The sequence below is a fragment of the Xenia sp. Carnegie-2017 genome, unplaced genomic scaffold (assembly GCF_021976095.1).
Source record: "Xenia sp. Carnegie-2017 unplaced genomic scaffold, XeniaSp_v1 HiC_scaffold_1, whole genome shotgun sequence".
Classification (NCBI taxonomy): Eukaryota; Metazoa; Cnidaria; class Anthozoa; order Malacalcyonacea; family Xeniidae; genus Xenia; species Xenia sp. Carnegie-2017.
In genome coordinates this window covers 542,424-561,829 of record NW_025813402.1, presented here as the reverse complement: position 1 = coordinate 561,829, position 19,406 = coordinate 542,424, and the positions used below count along the sequence as shown (strand labels likewise).

The 19,406-nt window shown below is 37.0% G+C and overlaps 3 protein-coding genes and 1 long non-coding RNA gene across 7 annotated transcripts in view; 2 read left to right on the top strand and 2 right to left on the bottom strand.

Annotated features, from left to right (window-relative positions):
* LOC124440513 (eukaryotic translation initiation factor 2 subunit 1-like) overlaps positions 1-19,406 on the bottom strand; it is a 150,028-nt gene that overhangs the window by 35,257 nt on the left and 95,365 nt on the right. The gene's annotated exons all lie outside the window — the stretch shown is intronic.
* LOC124437308 lies at positions 7,706-8,464 on the top strand. The gene has a single exon (XM_046987320.1). It carries the CDS (start codon positions 7,706-7,708, stop codon positions 8,393-8,395), a length of 690 nt encoding a protein of 229 aa, XP_046843276.1. The 3' UTR covers positions 8,396-8,464.
* Positions 14,684-15,996, top strand: LOC124441142. The gene is made up of 2 exons (XR_006946887.1): positions 14,684-14,914; positions 15,643-15,996. It is a non-coding gene; the product is annotated as an uncharacterized LOC124441142 (long non-coding RNA).
* The window catches only part of LOC124441010 (eukaryotic translation initiation factor 2 subunit 1-like), a 33,904-nt gene continuing 30,008 nt past the window's right edge, over positions 15,511-19,406 (bottom strand). For all 4 annotated transcript variants that reach the window (XR_006946852.1, XM_046991447.1, XM_046991439.1 and 1 more), the window contains one exon: positions 15,511-16,144. Coding sequence is in view for 3 of the 4 variants with exons in the window: in XM_046991447.1 (XP_046847403.1) it covers positions 16,016-16,144 (129 nt within the window). In the remaining variant the exon portion in view is untranslated. The remainder of the gene's footprint in view (positions 16,145-19,406) is intronic.

The window sequence follows — 19,406 nt, the reverse complement described above, 5'->3', positions numbered from 1 at the left end:
CAAGATATTAGAAACTGGATTGTTATTGACAACCATGGATCTACTACTGAACAGAACTACATTAATTTCCCATTGAAAATACGATTTCATAAATTAGAGTGCATTGGTTTCTCTGACATAACACTTTTCTTATTGCTGCATGAAGGCAAATCTGTTTAAATAATTATAATGTAGGTGAAGATATTTAGCATGTTGTATAATTGTTATTATACAGACATTATTTATAATATTATGGCTTTGTGTAATGTATGTCAAGAACTTATTAATTCTCAAAAATGCTAACCTTCTTGCACTTCTTTTCTTTTGTGTCCTTACAAATTACAGTTACCTATACTAATTTTTTCTAGGTTCAAACAACTTGACAAATTTTTGAATTTTACATTATGTCTTTGAATTTTTCTTTTTGTCTTTTAGTAAAAATATCAGTGAATGACTTAAAAATCAAGTTTATCTAAAATAGTATTTTGTACAAAGTAACTATACATAATTGGAAAAGTCTCATGTTGAAGGCAGATGTGGCTTCTTTTACTAGATTGCTACTCGTATTCTTTTAAATGATATCATATTTTTTCAAAAGACATAAAAAGTTCTTTGCCATCAATTTTCGCTTCTTCCACATTCAACTTCATTGCAACCAATGCATCTTATGTGAATTTTTAATCACCTGGAATCGAAAAACGTATGGATTTTGTCAGACGATGCAGTACTATATTTAATGTTTCATGCATGTCATGATAAGCTTTTCTTGAGCAAATATTTCAAGGTAGGAGCAAAATTTGGCACATTGAACAAAGTAGTTTTTATCTTGATTTTGATGTACTAACCTGTTTACTACACTGTGTAATAAACAATTCATTTACAGAAACACCAGATGGCAATTATAAAACTTTTAGCATAAAGCAAACCTTTACACACCATCATCATGATTGTCCATAATCTGTCAAATTGTCCAGGCTAGCTGTTTAATACAGGTGTTTTTTATTGTACGACATGTACCAAAGAGCTCATTAATTAATCCTGCACTGCATTTGATTTCAATACAGCTCTGTCCTTATTATTTGCTTCATATTTTCAGAAAAATATCATGAAAAAATCCTCCATTTCAACTCAGTTGAAACAAGGAGTTTTAAGATATGCATATCTCCATAAGAACTGGTTGCTTTGCCTCGTCTAGCAAGCGATTAAGTAAAGAACAAATAAGACTGGATAAACATAACTTAAAACTTAGGAGTGAAAACATTCACAAAATATATACCATCACACTTCAAGTATTGACTTAAAACATAACACTGAACACTTTAAATGGTAAACAATCTTACGTTGCTTACCGGTGTCGTGAAATGCTTCCTTTTCAGGCATTTCTTCAGCATCCGTATACCAAACAAGTTTGCAGCATGTTTTAAAAATAAAATTTCTAAAAGTTTTTGTGCTTGGCATTGAAATTTTATATAATCGCAATTGTGGTTGTCAAATCCGGGTGGGCGAAAAAAATTTTATTGTATGAGCCCGCGTCTTTCCGCTGACTTTGACAACCAAAATCCGCCATGTTTTTGACCACGCGGCCGCGCGCTGATAATTTATAGTAATTTTGTTGACGTTTCCCCTCCAGGTCTTATAGAACTCAATGGTAAAAATCCACAAAGTACGCCGAATAAAATGAAAAATAATATCATATGTTGTTTTGCATGTTTTAATCCATTGTAGCAACGCTTTCTTGAAGTCATTGTCGAAATTTTGTAGCTCTGAATACAATTCAAAGCAACAAATAAACACTGAATCTCAACTTTACAATTCACAATAACAAAGACTATAAATTTACCGCGCCATTGACTACATATAAATATTCAATACATATAAGAGACTTAGGTCACGTGTTTTTCTTCCCAGATTTTAACAGTCAAGGGGGAAATCCCTTTTAAACGCTTTCATTTGAAATAAATGAAGAGAAGGCTAAACTACTTCACAAAACAGATACTAATGTAGTTGGCAACATTAAAAAGTAACTTGGCAACCGCCATTTGAAAAGTTAACTGAAATCGACAATAACTTCACAATTCGCAATAACAGAGACTATAAATATACCGCACCATTGACTATTTATAAATATTCAATCTATATTAGAGACTAGGTCACGTGTTTTTCTTTCCAGATTTTTCGACAGTTATCATCTCAACAGCCAAAGGGGGAAATCCCTTTTAAACGCTGTCTTTTGAAATAAATGGAGAGAAGGCTAAACTAATTTACAAAACAAAAGCTAATCGTCGTCATCACAATAATTGGAAACTTGTGATAGGAAAAAATAAAATAGGCTGAAGGCTGAATGAAACACAGAAGACAATCGCTTTAGTCGCGCGTCAGAAGGCTGAATGAAACACAGAAGACAATCGCTTTAGTCGCGCGTCTGAAGGCTGAATGAAACACAGAAGGCAATCGCTTTAGTAGCGCGTCTGAAGGCTGAATGAAACACAGAAGGCAATCGCTTTAGTAGCGCGTCTGAAGGCTGAATGAAACACAGAAGACAATCGCTTTAGTAGCGCGTCTGAAGGCTGAATGAAACACAGAAGACAATCGCTTTAGTAGCGCGTCTGAAGGCTGAATGAAACACACTAGACAATCGCTTTAGTTGCGCGTCTGAAGGCTGAATGAAACACAGAAGACAATCGCTTTAGTAGCGCGTCTGAAGGCTGAATGAAACACAGAAGACAATCGCTTTAGTAGCGCGTCTGAAGGCTGAATGAAACACAGAAGACAATCGCTTTAGTAGCGCGTCTGAAGGCTGAATGAAACACACTAGACATCGCTTTAGTAGCGCGTCTGAAGGCTGAATGAAACACAGAAGACAATCGCTTTAGTAGCGCGTTTGAAGGCTGAATGAAACACAGAAGACAATCGCTTTAGTAGCGCGTCTGAAGGCTGAATGAAACACAGAAGACAATCGCTTTAGTAGCGTGTCTGAAGGCTGAATGAAACACACTAGACAATCGCTTTAGTAGCGCATCTTGAAAGGTGGCAAAAAGGCGAGACTCTTAATAAAGTCCAAGTAAAATGTAAGTTTTAAATGAAGAATTCTATCGAAAATTTTGGAAGCAAACCTAAACTGTCACCTTTGCACTTATGTACCAACATAGGAGAAGCCTGTTTTAGACCTAAATCTTGTCAGTTTTAAGAACTCAGGGTTAAATCGTGCGCAACTTCACTTTTCGAAGGATAGCAACGCATCTTTCCATAAATTTTTCCTTAAACACTACAGCTTGGTATTGGAGTTGTTCACACAGAAGTCTCCAGTTTTACACGCTTTTAGCTTTCCACAATGATTATCATCCAAGGTTACAGGTTACCTTCTTAGAGGGTAATGCATGTGTATATGCTTTAATCTTATTGGTGTTAGACCTAAGTAGTCTATTTGATTGTGTTTCTGACATTGAACAATATCATTGCCTTTTAATACAAAGAATATTCAAACTGCTACAATAACAATCAGGTATAGTGCGTAAACGGGGCCTAAAACGCCACAATAAATAATTTCGATAATACAGCAATGTTCTTCTTCCCAATTATCCGCTCCGTTTTGACTCCAATTCAGCGACTACCAAAAGCAAGCTAGATACAATCAAAGGAAGAACCAAAAGTCTTAAAGCTCTCACCCAAATCTCACCAAGAAACGACACGTACATTGCTTATTCCTTGGTGTTGGATCTATGGACGACTGAACATTGCCATGTAATAAAGAACCGAGTAAAAATTCACAAAGTACGCCGAATAAAATGAAAAATAATATCATATGTTGTTTTGCATGTTTTAATCCATTGTAGCAACGTTATCGTGAAGTCATTATCGAAATAACAAAGCCCTTTCTACGATTGTACGTCATAAAAATCAGCCAATGATCAGCATTTCAATTTCAGCAATGATCAGCATTTCAATTTCAGCCAATGATCAGCTTAACTTTAGATCACCTGACGGTGTTACAGGCGTTGTCTAGTATGTATCAAAACTCAAATCTCCACGAATGTGAGAACAAAAATGAAAAAAGATTATTTATAAAATTAGCACATACACAAATTTATACGTTTTACAGACGTGATAGAGTCCATTCTATCTAAATAGTTATTTTAACAAATTTTAACTCCATAGTTTGTGCATTTCTGCATTTCTATAAATATTTCTACATATACATACTCAAACTTACAGTTCATCAGGAATTGATGGTAGATTTAAATCACATATTTCAACACTAAAGTCCAAATATAAAACCTCAAGCAAGATATTAAAAAGTTCAGCATAATTGTCAACTTCTGATTTCATCCTTACTTGATCTTCTACAAGATTCTCCTGCAGAACGTTTTCTTCGCGGGAATTGTTTTCGTCACGTTGCTCATGCTCCAGTCCTTCGTGATGTTCGTCTTCATTTCTATTCTCATCCTCATTTGATTCAGAATTGGAATTTTTATCATTTTTGTTCATATCTTTATTTTTTATATGCTAATGCGACTCGCAAACTTTACCAACAAATGTTGCTTTCGACGAGGAGATGCTCCGTCTCAAGCCAGCTACCACTTACTTTAGTGTAATCCAAAGGACGTCCTTATATTGTTGGGAATAAGTTATGTAATTGAATGTCCTACTGACAGAGAGACAAATTCTCCTTAGTTGTTTAATTTCGTTAACCAATAGGCTTAAAAGAATTTTGATTGATGTTTTGTTGTAAATGAGTTGAAGAGAGAGTCTGAGTGAGTGAGCGATATACGTTTTGATAAACATTGCCAGGGAATAAAATTTCGTTATTCAAAAGCTTGAGTTGTTGCATCTATTCGACATATTCAAAGGGAATATTGCCTGGGCGACGGGCAAGATTCACGAAACGTGGCACCTCCGACGGGATAAGTGAAAATAGTTCGATCAAGAACAAGAATTCGTATTGAAACATGTCGAAGCAGGAAGCTGCGGAGCTAGCACTTGAAGCAAAACTCAAGCATATTACGATCACTTGCGGGAAAACTGAGAGAATTCTTGCGTCAGATAATCACGGGAGAATCGAAAGACATCGTGATGCGTTAAATGAATTAGTAAAAGAAGCAGATACCGCCAAACGTACAGTCGAAGGGTTGAAAATAGCTAGCGGCGAAAAGTCGAAAGCATTTCCGAGTGGGAGGAATCGATAGAAAATACCATCGGTCAAGCTGACAATGCAATAGAACAATTACGCAAGTGGCTTATGGAAGTGAATGAAAGTAAGAAAGCACATTTAAGAAAGGATCAGTTGAATTTCGAGAAAGAGTTGTATGAAACCAAGCTGCACTACAAGACTCAATTGGAAGAGTCCAAGAGGGACAAACCAGAAGAGACAGGAGAAATGAATTCTACAATTAGTGGCAATCTGGAAGCTAAACTACCAAAGCTAGTGATTTCAAAATTTAACGGAAGCTACAAAGATTGGCCAAGATTCTGGAACCAGTTCAGCGAGACTATTGACAAATCAAATATTTCCAATGTAACAAAATTTTCATACTTGAGAGAGTTGCTTGAAAAACATGTCAAGTATTCCATAGAAGCACTACCTTTCACTAGTGAAGGGTATAACCGAGCAAAAGTATACTTCAGTCAAAGTATGGAAAGGAGTCAGAAGTGATTAAAGCCTACACCAAAGAAATTCTTGACTTACCCAACATACCAGATGCCAATGTACAGAAGGTGCATAAATTCTGCGAAAGACTCACCTATTGCAGTCTTTAGAAACTATGGGAAAACTGGAGCAGATCAATGGAAGTGTTGCAATGACATTGGACAAATTGTCTGGTATAAGAAGCGACTTGGTTCGTACCGATCCCAACTGGGATGAATGGGATTACATTAAGCTAATAGAAGCCTTAACATTATGGACTAGGCGAAACCCTAGAAACCCTATATGTGAAGGAGAAAGGAAGGAAAATAGAAACAGTCCCGTGAAAGAGTATTCAACACCAAATTCGGTCAGCGAAAATGTGTATATTGCGATGCAAACGATCATAAATCAGTTGACTGCTCAAAGGTGACGGATATCAACGAAAGGAAACAAATATTGGCAAAAAGCCGCTGCTTCAACTGTACCGAGAAGGGCATAGAGCAGCCGATTGTACAAGTAAAATAACCTGTCAACATTGCGAGAAGGCATCATACTTCTTTGTGTGAACAAGCAATGGGGAAGAAAACCCTGATGACTGCAACAAAAACCAACGAAGGAGTCTTCCCAATCTTGACTGTAAAGGTTAATGGGATCATGTGCAGAGCGTTAGTTGATTCTGGGGCTGGCAGCTCGTATGCATCTGCAAAGTTGGTAAGTGTCCTTGGCATGAAACCTGCTGACATAACAACAAAACAAGTGGACATGCTCCTGAGTAGTAGTGTAGAACGTCTGGAGACCTATGCAACTAAAGTGGAGTCCCTCGATGGAGAGTTTGGTATGGAAGTAGATTTAATTAAAGTGGAAAAAAGTGAACTTTTATCAGTAAAAAACCCCCAATACAGCCATATGATTTCCAAATACTCACACTTAAAAGGGGTTGATATCCAAGATGGTGACACGAAGGCTCAGCTTCCAGTACATGTAGTTCTTGGGGAGGGAGTATGCCAGAATAAAACAAAGAATCGTCCCGAATAGGTAAAGATGGCGAACCTATCGCGGAGTTGACCAAGCTGGGATGGTTCGTGATGTCCCCTGGAAAAGAATTTGATCACAATCATATGTTACTAACACAAACCACTCAAAAGGATTATGAGAAGTTGTGCCGGTTGGATGTTTTAGGACTTGCCGACACCTCAGAACACGATCAAACCTCAGTGTATGGAGAGTTTAAGGAGCAATTGGTCAGGAGTTCAGAAGGTTGGTACGAGTCTGGTCTACTGTGGCGAGGTAACCATCCTCCCTTACCATCTTACAAAGAAGGAAGTTTGCGACGCCTCAACAGTCTTGTAAAGAGATTAGACAGGGAAGGAATGGCCAGTGAGTATAACAGGATTATTGAGGAACAAGTCAGCAAAGGGTAGTTGAACTTGTAACCGAGCCCCCAGTGGGTAGGGAGTTCTACTTACCTCATAAACCCGTGATACGTGAAGCTGCACAAACAACGAAAATCCGTGTAGTTTACGATGCATCCGCTCGAGCGACTCCAAGTGCTCCATCCTTGAATGATTGCCTTTACCCAGGCCCGCCGTTACAGAATAAGCTTTGGAGCGTATTGGTTCATCATCGTTCATTTCCAGTTGCACTTTGTGGCGATATAGAAAAGGCATTCCTCCAGATCCGAATAAAAGAACAAGAAAGAGATGCCTTACGGTTTCACTGGAAGAGTGACAGTCAACCTGAACCCTTGACATATAGATTCACAAGAGTCGTCTTCGGCCTAACTTGCTCCCCATTTCTGCTTGGGGGAGTGCTAGAGCATCACCTAGAAACTTGGAAAACAAAGATGCCAGATATCGTTGAGGAACTGAAGAAATCTATGTATGTCGACGATCTGCTTAGTGGGGGACAAACAGTAGACAAAGCCAAGGAAAGGAAAAGGAAATCAATCGATGTATTCAACGACGCCAATTTCAATTTACATAAGTGGAACTCAAATGCCCATGAGCTTGAAGCAGATGAAGAAGAAAAGGATGATGAAGAAGAAACTTTAGCAAAACAACAACTTGGAACTAAATCTGGAGAATCTAAAGTGCTGGGACTGTTATGGAAAAGAAAAGTGACGAGATTTCCATAGTGATCCCATCAGAGAAATCGGCAAAAACGAAACGTGAAGTACTGAGTAGATTGGCTCAGGTTTATGACCCTTTGGGAATTACATCACCCTTAATTCTAGAGGGAAAGATAATTTATCGTGATATCTGTAAGGAGAAGCTCTTGTGGGATGTACGGCTAAGCCATTCTTTGAAGTATCGATGGGACTGCTGGGAGAGCAATCTTCCGTGTGAAGTAAGTGTTCCGCGATCATTAGCTGGGTTCCGAGAACCAATCAAGTCTTTAGAGCTGCACGCATTCGGGGATGCTAGCACACAAGGTGTAGGAGCTGCAGTGTACTCAGTTATTCATCAAGAATCGGGAACTACTCAAATTCTAGTTGCTGGTAAAAGTCGTCTGGCAAAAGAGGACCTAACTGTTCCACGGCTAGAACTTGTGTCAGCCCACATGGCAGCGAACCTTCTTGTGAATGTGCGAAACGCTTTGGATCATTTGTCACGGCCGCAAAGTTTTGCATGGCTAGACAGCACTGTCGCCTTGCATTGGATACTTGGACGGGGCCAGTATAAGCAGTTTGTCTCAAACCGTGTCCGTAAGATACACCAACATCCTGAAATAAAATGGCGATATGTACCCACATCCGAAAATCCTGCAGATTTGGCCAGCAGGGTGGGAAATTAAATCAGACGTGGCTCTACGGTCCAGAATGGTTATCTGATATGAGCAGATGGCCAACTAATATAACCACAACTCCAACTACTGCAACAGAAGCAGAAGCGACAGTCTCCCAAAAAAGTATCGCAATGACAACAAAACAGTACAGTGGTGATGTTCTGGAACAGTTATTAAGAAAATGCTCACTTAAACGAGCTCTAAGAGTGTCGTCATGGCTCTTCAGGTTCGTAAACAATTGTACACAAGGGGAAAAGAGAACAGGACCATTATCCTTTACCGAGATTGAAGAGGCTAAGATGAAATTTGTCAAACAAGCCCAAAAGCAAGGTCAATTACAACCAAAGTACGAGCAACAATGCAAAGAACTTAATCTTACGCGCAATACAGAAGGGATTTTAGAATGTCGTGGCCGAATTGTGGGTCAGTATCCTATCTACCTTCCCACAGATTCCTTGCTAGCTCAAAGAGTAGTGGAAAAGTTGCATCGTGAAACGTTACATGGAGGTGTTGGATTGACAATGGCTGCTGTAAGAGAGACGTATTGGATACCGAAGTTAAGAAGCCTTGTAAAGAAAGTTAGAAAGGAGTGTTTTGGTTGTAAAAGATATCGAGCGACATCAGTTCCCACACCCTCCTGGAAAGTTACCCGAGGACCGGACTTGTGGCGAAACAGCGTTCGAGGTGATTGGCGTAGATTTCGCGGGACCAATACGTTACAAAGGGAAGTCAAGCAAGGATTGCAAAGCGTATCTGGCGCTGTTTTCATGTAGTCTAACTCGAGCAGTGTACTTGGACATGATGCCGGACCTATCTGCTTCCACGTTCATACCAAGTTTGAAACGGTTCATTGCTCGGAGGGAAGACCCAGGAAGATCTATTCAGACAATGGGGCACCTTCATAAAACTGCGAAGTGGATTGATACTTTACGAAAGGAGGAACGTCTTCAAGGTTATTTGGAGGAATTCGACATTAAATGGCAGTTTAACTTGTCCCGAGCACCATGGTGGGAGGGCAGTTCGAGCGGCTGATAGGAATTGTCAAACAAGCGATGTATAAGACAATTGGAGGCGCAAATCTGAAGTGGGAAGAACTGTGTGAAGTGATACTTGACGTTGAAGTGCAAATCAATAGAAGACCGCTCAGTTATGTTGAAGACGATGTTCAACTGCCGGTGTTGACACCCGAGCTCTTTTTATTCCAGAGATCCAATCATCTGCCAGAACAGAAATTATGGGTCGAAAGTGATCCGGACTTACGTAAGAGGGCAAGATACTTGAAATCTTGCAAACAAGCCTTGTGGAAAAGATGGTCGAAAGAATACCTCACTGCACTGCGAGAACGACATAACATGAGTCATGGGACTAAAAGTTCATTGTAAACGTAGGAGACGTCGTGCTGATCAAATCCAACGAAAAGAATAGGGAAATGGCCTCTTGGGATCGTTATAGAGACATATCCAGGAAGAGATGGAGTGATACGTGGGGTAATGTTGAAAACGCCAAATGGAAACCTAGAACGACCAGTTCAATTGCTTTACCCAATGGAATTAGCTTGTGATCGACAGAGCCATGAAGAGAGACCTGATCTTAATCCAGACGCTCAACCATTCAAGCCAAAGCGTAAGGCAGCTGAAAATGCAGCGGGGATCATCAAATCGATTGCTGACGAAGAAAACGAAGAGATTTGAAACACTTCCTAGAACAGTAATCCATTTAGATATACATCTTATCTTCAGATGTATAGGGGGAGTGTGTTGGGAATAAGTTATGTAATTGAATGTCCTACTGACAGAGAGACAAATTCTCCTTAGTTGTTTAATTTCGTTAACCAATAGGCTTAAAAGAATTTTGATTGATGTTTTGTTGTAAATGAGTTGAAGAGAGAGTCTGAGTGAGTGAGCGATATACGTTTTGATAAACATTGCCAGGGAATAAAATTTCGTTATTCAAAAGCTTGAGTTGTTGCATCTATTCGACATATTCAAAGGGAATATTGCCTGGGCGACGGGCAAGATTCACGAAAATATATCACTGCCTTGCAGAAACTTCTAGACTCAGCAAAACTGTTCCCCTTAACCAATCACATTCATCCAGTCGAATGCCAATCGCAGAAAAGACAGAAAGGCGTACATGGCATAAAGCCAAAGCGAAGCATTTTTAGTAGTGATGTGTAATGTGCGTGTACAACAAAAACAGTGCATCTCGGGACTATACCAACCTGGACGATCTACATCTATAAACATGTAAAGATACTCCGTTTTCAAACTATTTACTTTAACCAGTAAATGGTTTGTGAACTTGGCAATATTTAGGTGTACATCAATCTATGACGACGAAAGTCGCCAATTCTTCCAACATTCGCTAACCTCGAATCACTCGAATGTATTTGTATTTATCTTACTTGAAATTTATTTCTATAAATGTGTTTCTATCAATGCATTCACAATTTCAAACTTGTCAGATTTTTCATTATACCGCACTGAAGATGGCATAAGTTTGCCGAAACATGTCTGCAACAAAAAATTTAAAAATAGGTGTCGTTTCCGTTAAATGTATAATTTCAATCGTGCTATTACAAAATTATGGAAATTAGAAAATTATATTAAAATGTTGAATTTGTTTGTTAAGATCTGTTTGCGTGTGTCTAAGGCTTCTTTGAGTTTTAGAGAAAATTGAGTGTAATATTCAACTTTGTCTCTGTCACACTTATTTGCCGTGTAAATATCACTATTTCATCCAACCTTTTCCTTTTACTAATCAACACGTGTCAAGCATCCTATGATAAATTCAGCATTTTAAATAACTTTACTTTATTCTTCATTTCAATCGTGCCATTACGAAATTATGGAAATATTCATATAGTTGTAAATATAGGGGAGGCCCCTGATCCATGATGCAAAAAATTGCGCATGAAAAATTTGATGTTTGAAAGTTTAAAAACTTGAATGATTCTGAAGAGTTTATATAATTTAATTTTGTTCATTATTATTTTATTTACTTAAATCGAAATCAAACTAACGTGATTGAACAGTTAAGGCTGAAACACACTAGGCAATCGCTTGAGTCGCGTGTCTGAAGGCTGAATGAAACACAGAAGGCAATCGCTTGTCTAAATGTGCTTGTCTATACGAATGTCTAAATTCTGCAATTCACAGAAAACTCTTAGACACTGTGACTAATAGAGCAATGTAGGAACAAACATGTCTTTGAACCATAAAATTTTTTTAAAAGGTTGAGAAGTAAAATGTTGGATATTTTCTTTTCATTCAACACATAAATATATACAATATGTACTTGGTACAACAAATAAAATATATAAAATCGCCGCCGATTAAGAACGAATACAGGATTCTTTACACATTGAATTCCGTTCCAACATGCGAAGTTTCCACGGTCTTCTAAAATATCATCTTTATCTGGAATCTCTATCGGCACCGACACCGCTTTCTCAGGCGTCTTGAAAGTGTCTTGTGTAAGAAACGGTAATGTTCCATCGACGTCGTCACCGCCGCCGTTAGTTGAAAATGCTTCGTCTTGCATCGCCGCCTCTATCAGAGATTGTAGTTGTAACTGTTCTTCTTAAAAAATGAGCGTCTTCGTCAAATGCTGCCATCGCTTCAAATGATTGTCCGTGACGGTGAACGTCATTTTATAATATTGTAATTGATATGCTTATTTACGTAAATCCGGTAGAAAGTATATGGCGTGATGTACAAAGTCCATCTTATGGGTAGTCATCACTGATCTGATAATAGACTGGATATAGCTTCTACAGGTAGCAAAAGTGAAGCCTAATTATATATGCAAAATTCACTTCCGGTTACCACGGCGAGATACAAATTACTATAGAAATGTATGGCGGATAACGTTTACATACAAGGATTTTCGAACATTTAAGACCTTTCGCGACTCCTTACTAACCTCAAGTATTAGTCATGGATAAAACAGGTTATGCGAATCGATTTGACATCAAAATGATTCCGATAGCTGTAAAATATCGACGTTAGTGGTGATTTAAAAGTTGTACATGCGAGAATGTATTTTGTCCCATCGTTGCCAATGCAAGATAGTTCACTGCTCGCTTTCCAATTTCTGAGGCAGTTATGATCTAGTATACGTTTCAATTCTTTAGAAATGAGGTGAGTTACTTTTTTTATCATTCTTTCTTTATGTTGAGAGATTGTTGACATTTTATTTTTGCTGTAACTTCATTTTTTCATGAGCAAAGTACTACTGATGCTTAAAAAAAGACAAGTCTATTTAGTTTCTTTCGCACTTTATCTTTAGTTTCCATTTCTGTAGTTGTTTTTCCCAAATGGTATAGTCGCACCTTGCTGTAGCATTTAAATATGGTCTTAATTAATGAGTAAATATTATTTTCGTGAACAGTAGTATCCAACATGTGTGCATCGAGATCCTTGAATGTGGTCCTCAAATCTATACCTTTTACTACAGACAAAGCAATAGCATCAGGAATTCCTTTCCCTTGCGGTAAATTCCCATCTGTAGCTGCCAACTTTCTCTGAAAGCACCTCTCTGTTTCATTGCATATTACTATAACACTTGCTGTTGGCTTAAACAAATTACCCCTGTCTTTTAAAGTCAGGAAAGCAGACTCATTTTTGTAGTTTCTTGAACCGACTGCTTCATGGCAAACAGGACAGTTTATTTTCTTTTGCACCATCTGGGCAACATAGCCAGCCATGTAAGATATTACTGCCTTTTTAAATTCAGATACAGTCAGGTGAGCCATCACTATCACTCCGATTTAACTCAGTTGTTTTATTTTTATGTCTTTTGTTGCAGCCGAATGCACAACATCGCATCCCTAGTCTAACCATTTTTTGAATAAATCACAGTTACTTTTTAATTTTTTAAAGAATTCAGAATCACAGTTGAAAGCAGTAACTTTGTGTATGAAAACAGCGCCAGTTTATAATTCCGCACCCTTTTTCCACTGATCTGATCTGATCTATTATCAGATCAGTGCCTTTTTCACACTGATCTCAAAAATAATGTTCTTATACTCAGAAATAATATAAATTAAAATCTCATTTTTTGCTCTAAATTTTATTTTCCTCTTCTAAGTGCTAAGCAAACTCCAGAAGTTAGTATGAATGTAATATTAATGCCTTAAATATTTTTCAAAAAACATTAAAATTATTCTTAAGATATGAATGTAGTTAGGGATGGTATGAATATGAATTGCAGTTGACATTACAATCCTTTTCAGCAACAGTTTCATCATCACTCTTGAGTCTTGTAGTAATAAGAAAGACAAGAGCTTTATTCCACTTGTGAAGTGTGACTTTAATAATCCGACAGTTGACCAATTTACAGCTGTGTAGACAATAAACTGTTGCTGAGAGGCAGTATTCATGGCTGTAAAGGAATTAGCACAAGACAAAGTGAAACTGATATACTGGATACAATTGGACACACTTATAATTATAAACCGTGGACACAGTCATATGTTGCTGTAGATAATTTAAATTAACTTAAGGGACAAACCAAAACCAAGATGATTATAAAGAGGGCCTGCAAATTCATACCTGGCTGGCTACATTACCTTGATGTTTCAAAAGCAGTTTACTAAAGTGTCCTAATGTGTGTAGAACGCATTTGTTAGATTTTAATGTCAATGAAAATCATACTTCTTTGAATAATTAAGCGCAAAGTGCGACTATACCATTTGAGAAAAACAACTACAGAAATGGAAACTAAAGATAAAGTGCGAAAGAAACTAAAGAGACTTGTCTTGTTTAAGCATCAGTAGTACTTTGCTCATGAAAAAATGAAGTTACAGCAAAAATAAAATGTCAACAATCTCTCAACATAAAGAAAGAATGATAAAAAAAGTAACTCACCTCATTTCTAAAGAACTGAAACGTATACTAGATCATAACTGCCTCAGAAATTGGAAAGCGAGCAGTGAACTATCTTGCATTTGCAACGATGGGACAAAATACATTCTCGCATGCACAACTTTTAAATCAACACTAACGTCGATATTTTACAGCTATCGGAATCATTTTGATGTCAAATCGATTCGCATAACCTGTTTTATCCATGACTAATACTTGAGGTTAGTAAGGAGTCGCGAAAGGTCTTAAATATTCGAAAATTCATGTTTGTAAACGTTATCCGCCATACATTTGTATAGTAATATTTATTTCTTGTGGTAACCGGAAGTGCATTTTGCATATATAATTAGGCTTCACTTTTGCTACCTGTAGAAGCTAAATCCAGTCTATTATCAGATCAGTGGATTCGAACGATAGCAATCCCGGTATAGTGTAAACGGGGCCTAAAACGCCAAAATAAATAATTTCGCCGTAGTCTGCATCACACATGGTGGAGAAACGTACATTTTATAATAATAGCAATAATATGGCTTTATGAACGGTTGCTCATTTGCATCAAGACGATTCACTCGGTTAGAAAAGCAATGTGTTCCACAGTACGAACATTGTGGAGATGGAAAGAATAAAACAATAAACTCGTGTTATTCAAATCCCACATCAAGTAATGTTTGTGTTCAGAGCTTCAACTAGTTCAGCACTATATCATTCTCACTAATTGTCTCCGTCAGTGACATAGATAGTTCAATGTAGGGGAGTATGAAATGTTCATGTTCTTGTGCTCAGTTATATTTTAAGTTCCTTTGCAATCAATTATTTTCTATGAATCATAGTATTAGATGAAGATATGATCTTCGCACTTTTCTGGACAATTTAAGCAATTGCCTCATGAACCTGAAAAATTCAGGTGACTCAACGGGATTCGAACCCATGACCTCTGCGGTGCCGGTACAGTGCTCTTACAGTAACATTCTTTCATACGACATTCCTTTCACGGGAAAACATGAGCCCAACAAATTGACCTGCTCACCACTGTGTGGCTTCACAGCTCAGTTGGTTAGAGAACTATACTGGCATCGCAGAGGTCATGGGTTCAAATCCCGTTGAGTCACCTAAATTTTTCAGGTTCATGAGACAATTGCTTAAATTGTCCAGCAAAGTGCGAAGATCATATCTTCATTTAATTTCAAACACTGCATTGCATATAACATTCTTTCATATAATCATAATAGTATTCATATATAAATATTACTCTTCCAATTTTAGAGGCTAGACACTCCACTGTGTAACACAGTACACTACTAACTATACTTGGATAAATATTGGATACACAAGTAAGATATACTCAATCATAGAGGTTCAAACTAATGTCAATTTTAATTTCTCTTATAGACTTCACTTTAACCTAAGCAAACCTATGAAAATTTTCACACAACACATTGAACATGGGCGTGAAATATTATTTTGAATAGTCACAAGAAAAAAATTGATGTCCGAATGGTGTTTGAATAGAGGTTAAAGTTTAACTTCTTTGTTATTAAATTAGCACTTGTCAGCCAATCTATCATTCTCTCTGAAAATGTTTTAAAACGCGAAATACTGACAATGAAATATCTATTTCGGATCGTCAATAGAAAATAATTGATGTCTGTAATGTATAGGGTTTGAATTGAGTTTGAAGTTAAACGAATTGTTGTTCAAGGCAACCGCAGGTCGTGTATGATAAAAATAAAACACAGAAAGTTTTAAAACCATCCACAATCATTTATGCTTCATCTTGTTTTTCTTCATCATCAGGATAATCATCATCACCATCAACTTCTGCATTTTGACGTTCAAGTTTTTCCAGTTCCTTTGCAAAGTCTGCTTCATCCATATCTGTGACAACCTTTGGCTAAACAGATAACAATGATTATCAATGATAAAAATTTATAGCTTAAATTTATCATTTGAAATCAACAAATTTCTTGTATGAATGCAAAGGCATGGCAATAGGATTTACAAGTACATTTCAACCCTCTGACCTTTGTTGGCTTGCCAGCATAATGAGAAGAACTGACAAAATAAACACAAGGTAGTTTGCTAAGCTCTTGTTGATGAATGATCAAGGTTAAAAATATGTGGTGTTGTGAAGGTTTGAATGAGCAATTTACTTGTAATATGTAAAATAAACAATGATGGTATGAAGATGGTATAAAGATGGTATAAAAATGAATTAGGGAAGGTATGAGCTTGATAGGGGGTTTGAATAAGGATATTAGGTGATGGTAAGATTATTTGGTGATGGTATGTAGATAAAGTGAATGGTTTGAACCGGATCGTTACGTTTGTAGATGTAAATCTTCAGGTTGGTATAGTCCTGAGAAGGACTGTTTTGTTGTTGTTGACTGGCGTTTGACAACCTTAGCGGTAGTCATCTTCAGAGTCAAAGAAGATGACTCTGAAGATGACTACCGCTAAGGTTGTCGAAATGTCAGTCAACAACAACAAAAACAGTCCTTCTCAGGACTATACCAACCAGGACGATCTACATTTACAAACATGTATGTAGATGATTTGATGATGGTATGCAGATGATAACAAGGTGTTAGGGGCGTAGTGTATGCACATGGAATAAAGTGATACACAGATTTATTACAAAAACGTTGAGGATCGGTACTTTTTCTTGACACGAAATTCTTCATGCAAGAGTAAGAGAAAATAAGACAATTTATTTGTAAATGATTGCATTACAATCTAAACTTTGATTTTACAAAGTCAACTTAACAGACAAACAAATACATACATAAAGTAAACATTATATACCTATCGATATTTGACACAAACCTTGTAAGGTCAAGCACAGAATGTATTGGTTCAACTTTTTCTTTGTTCGGTTCTGGTTCTTTCACGTTAACATTTCCAGGTTAAATGTAAATAACTAAACTACTCCCCAAAACGCCAGCAAACATTGTCTGCCATTGTGGTCGTAAATTAAGACACAAATAACGAAATGCCACAGAGAGGATAACGTTTGTTTTACCATAATGAGAGAAAAGCAAAGAAAAAAAATTTCAGTTCATTTTCAATGTTACCAAGTCAGTTTTCATAAATACAAAACCAATTCACAATGTTCCCAGTCCCCTGGCCGAGCGCAATGAATAATTATCATTACTAATTATTTATGAAATTCAATATGATAATCAATCAAAAATTAACCACAATTAATAAAAATTATGGTTTTTAAAGTTACTGTCTTGTTATACCCAAAAATGTCTTTTTCCTCTAAAAACATTTACCATAATCATTTGGCTTGTCTTAAAATCAATTACCAAGAAATACCTTCTTGGTAATTGAGTTCGTTATTAAAACGACAGTTAAAACTGATTACATCGAAAATGATCATTCCATTCAAAGACAACAATGGCGCAAATAAAAAAAATGAATATATAGGTACAAAAGTTTACGTACAAAGTTTTTAAAAAAGCTACATAAATTGTTTGTCAATTAATTACACAAGGCGGTCAAGGTGTTAGCATTCATGTCCTTGAAAGTTTTTGTTTTTGAAACAGAATGTATAATGAAGTGTTTACGTTTAACGTACAAATAAATAAAGCATATAAGATGAGTGGTTATTTCTAAATATTAAGGTTGATCTAAAGTCCATTTAAAGTTCCTCTGGTATGTAAGGCGAAAAATTAAATTCTTCAACAACTCTCTCTTGTAAGGCACAACCTCTAGTACCATTTCCCATTTCCGCTGTCACTTCTCCAAGACGATCTTGAATATTTTCCTCACCATTGCTTTGGTTATTTTGCTCATTTTCTGAACGTCTCGTGTTGTTCAAAGTTTCATCAGGCTTCTTATCCATGGCTGTGTTTGTATAAAATGAAGATAAGAAGTCTTTATTCACGGAACTTTTCCATGCAAGAGTTTAAAAGTTAATTGATAATGTTTAAAATTTGATTTTAATCTTACAGACAACCAAAGTATTTCATACACGATCGTTTAACAAGTATAGGAAAGAGGGATTCTGAGACAAGTGGTGCCTTTAATTCGTTGCATTTGACAACAACTATTACAAGACGCAAATATAATCAAACATTTTTCTGGCCGAGTGAGCGCCTAGTTATATCAAATAAGTATTTTTGCAACATTCCCAAGAATCGCAAAATAAATAAAGCAGCGTAGAAAATTGCATGCAAGTATGAACATAGCCCCCAACAGAAGTGAGAATGAGAATGGATTTAAATAGACAATTGAATATTACTATGCTTTAAATTCGTTGCATTGTTGCAAATTTCGTTGTATTTGCAATATATAATCAAACATTGTTCTAACGGAGTGAGCTCCTTGTTTTATCCACTAGGGCAGACGGCAGGGTGCATTAGCATTATGCGGCTGGGCCACCGTGCATTCACTCTTTTTGTGAATGTAAAGAATGCCAACGTACTAAAATTAGCGAAAACTAGCTAGTACTACGCAATGGAAATCAAATCCCAGCAATTTTGTACAAATTCACTAAGTATAATAACAATAAATCAAAACTTATATCACAGCTTTAGCTAAATGAGGACAAAAAATTCAGCTCGAGTAAAACGTGAACGTATAACATAATGTGTTGTCAAAGCATAATGTTCTAAATGTAATAAAAAAGTCAGACTTACCTGCTATCGGGAAATCCAGTTAACCGAAAATAGGAAAAAATAAGAATTGAAAATTGTTTTAATTTGTTGAGTATATCGAGCGAAGTCAAGCAATTACCACCTTTTAGTCACAATTTAAATCCCGCGCACTGTGATCAGAAATCATCTCTATTATATGAGTTCGGTCTGTCCGGTTATTACGTCATCCGGTTTAACCAATCAAAATGCGCTGCTAAGAAACGGCACTGCGAACACGTTGATAAACAGAATGCGTTCTTGAAACTTACAACACAGAATAGATGCGTAGCGTGGCGTAGCGTCGCGTGTCGCGCTATTTTTTGACAATGTTAAAACAAAAATTAAATGAAGATATGATCTTCGCACTTTGCTGGACAATTTAAGCAATCGTCTCAGGAACCTGAAAAAATCAGGTGACTCAACGGGATTCGAACCCATGACCTCTGCGATGCCGGTGCAGTGCTCTGACCAACTGAGCTATGAAGTCACACAGTGGTGAGCAGGTCAATATTG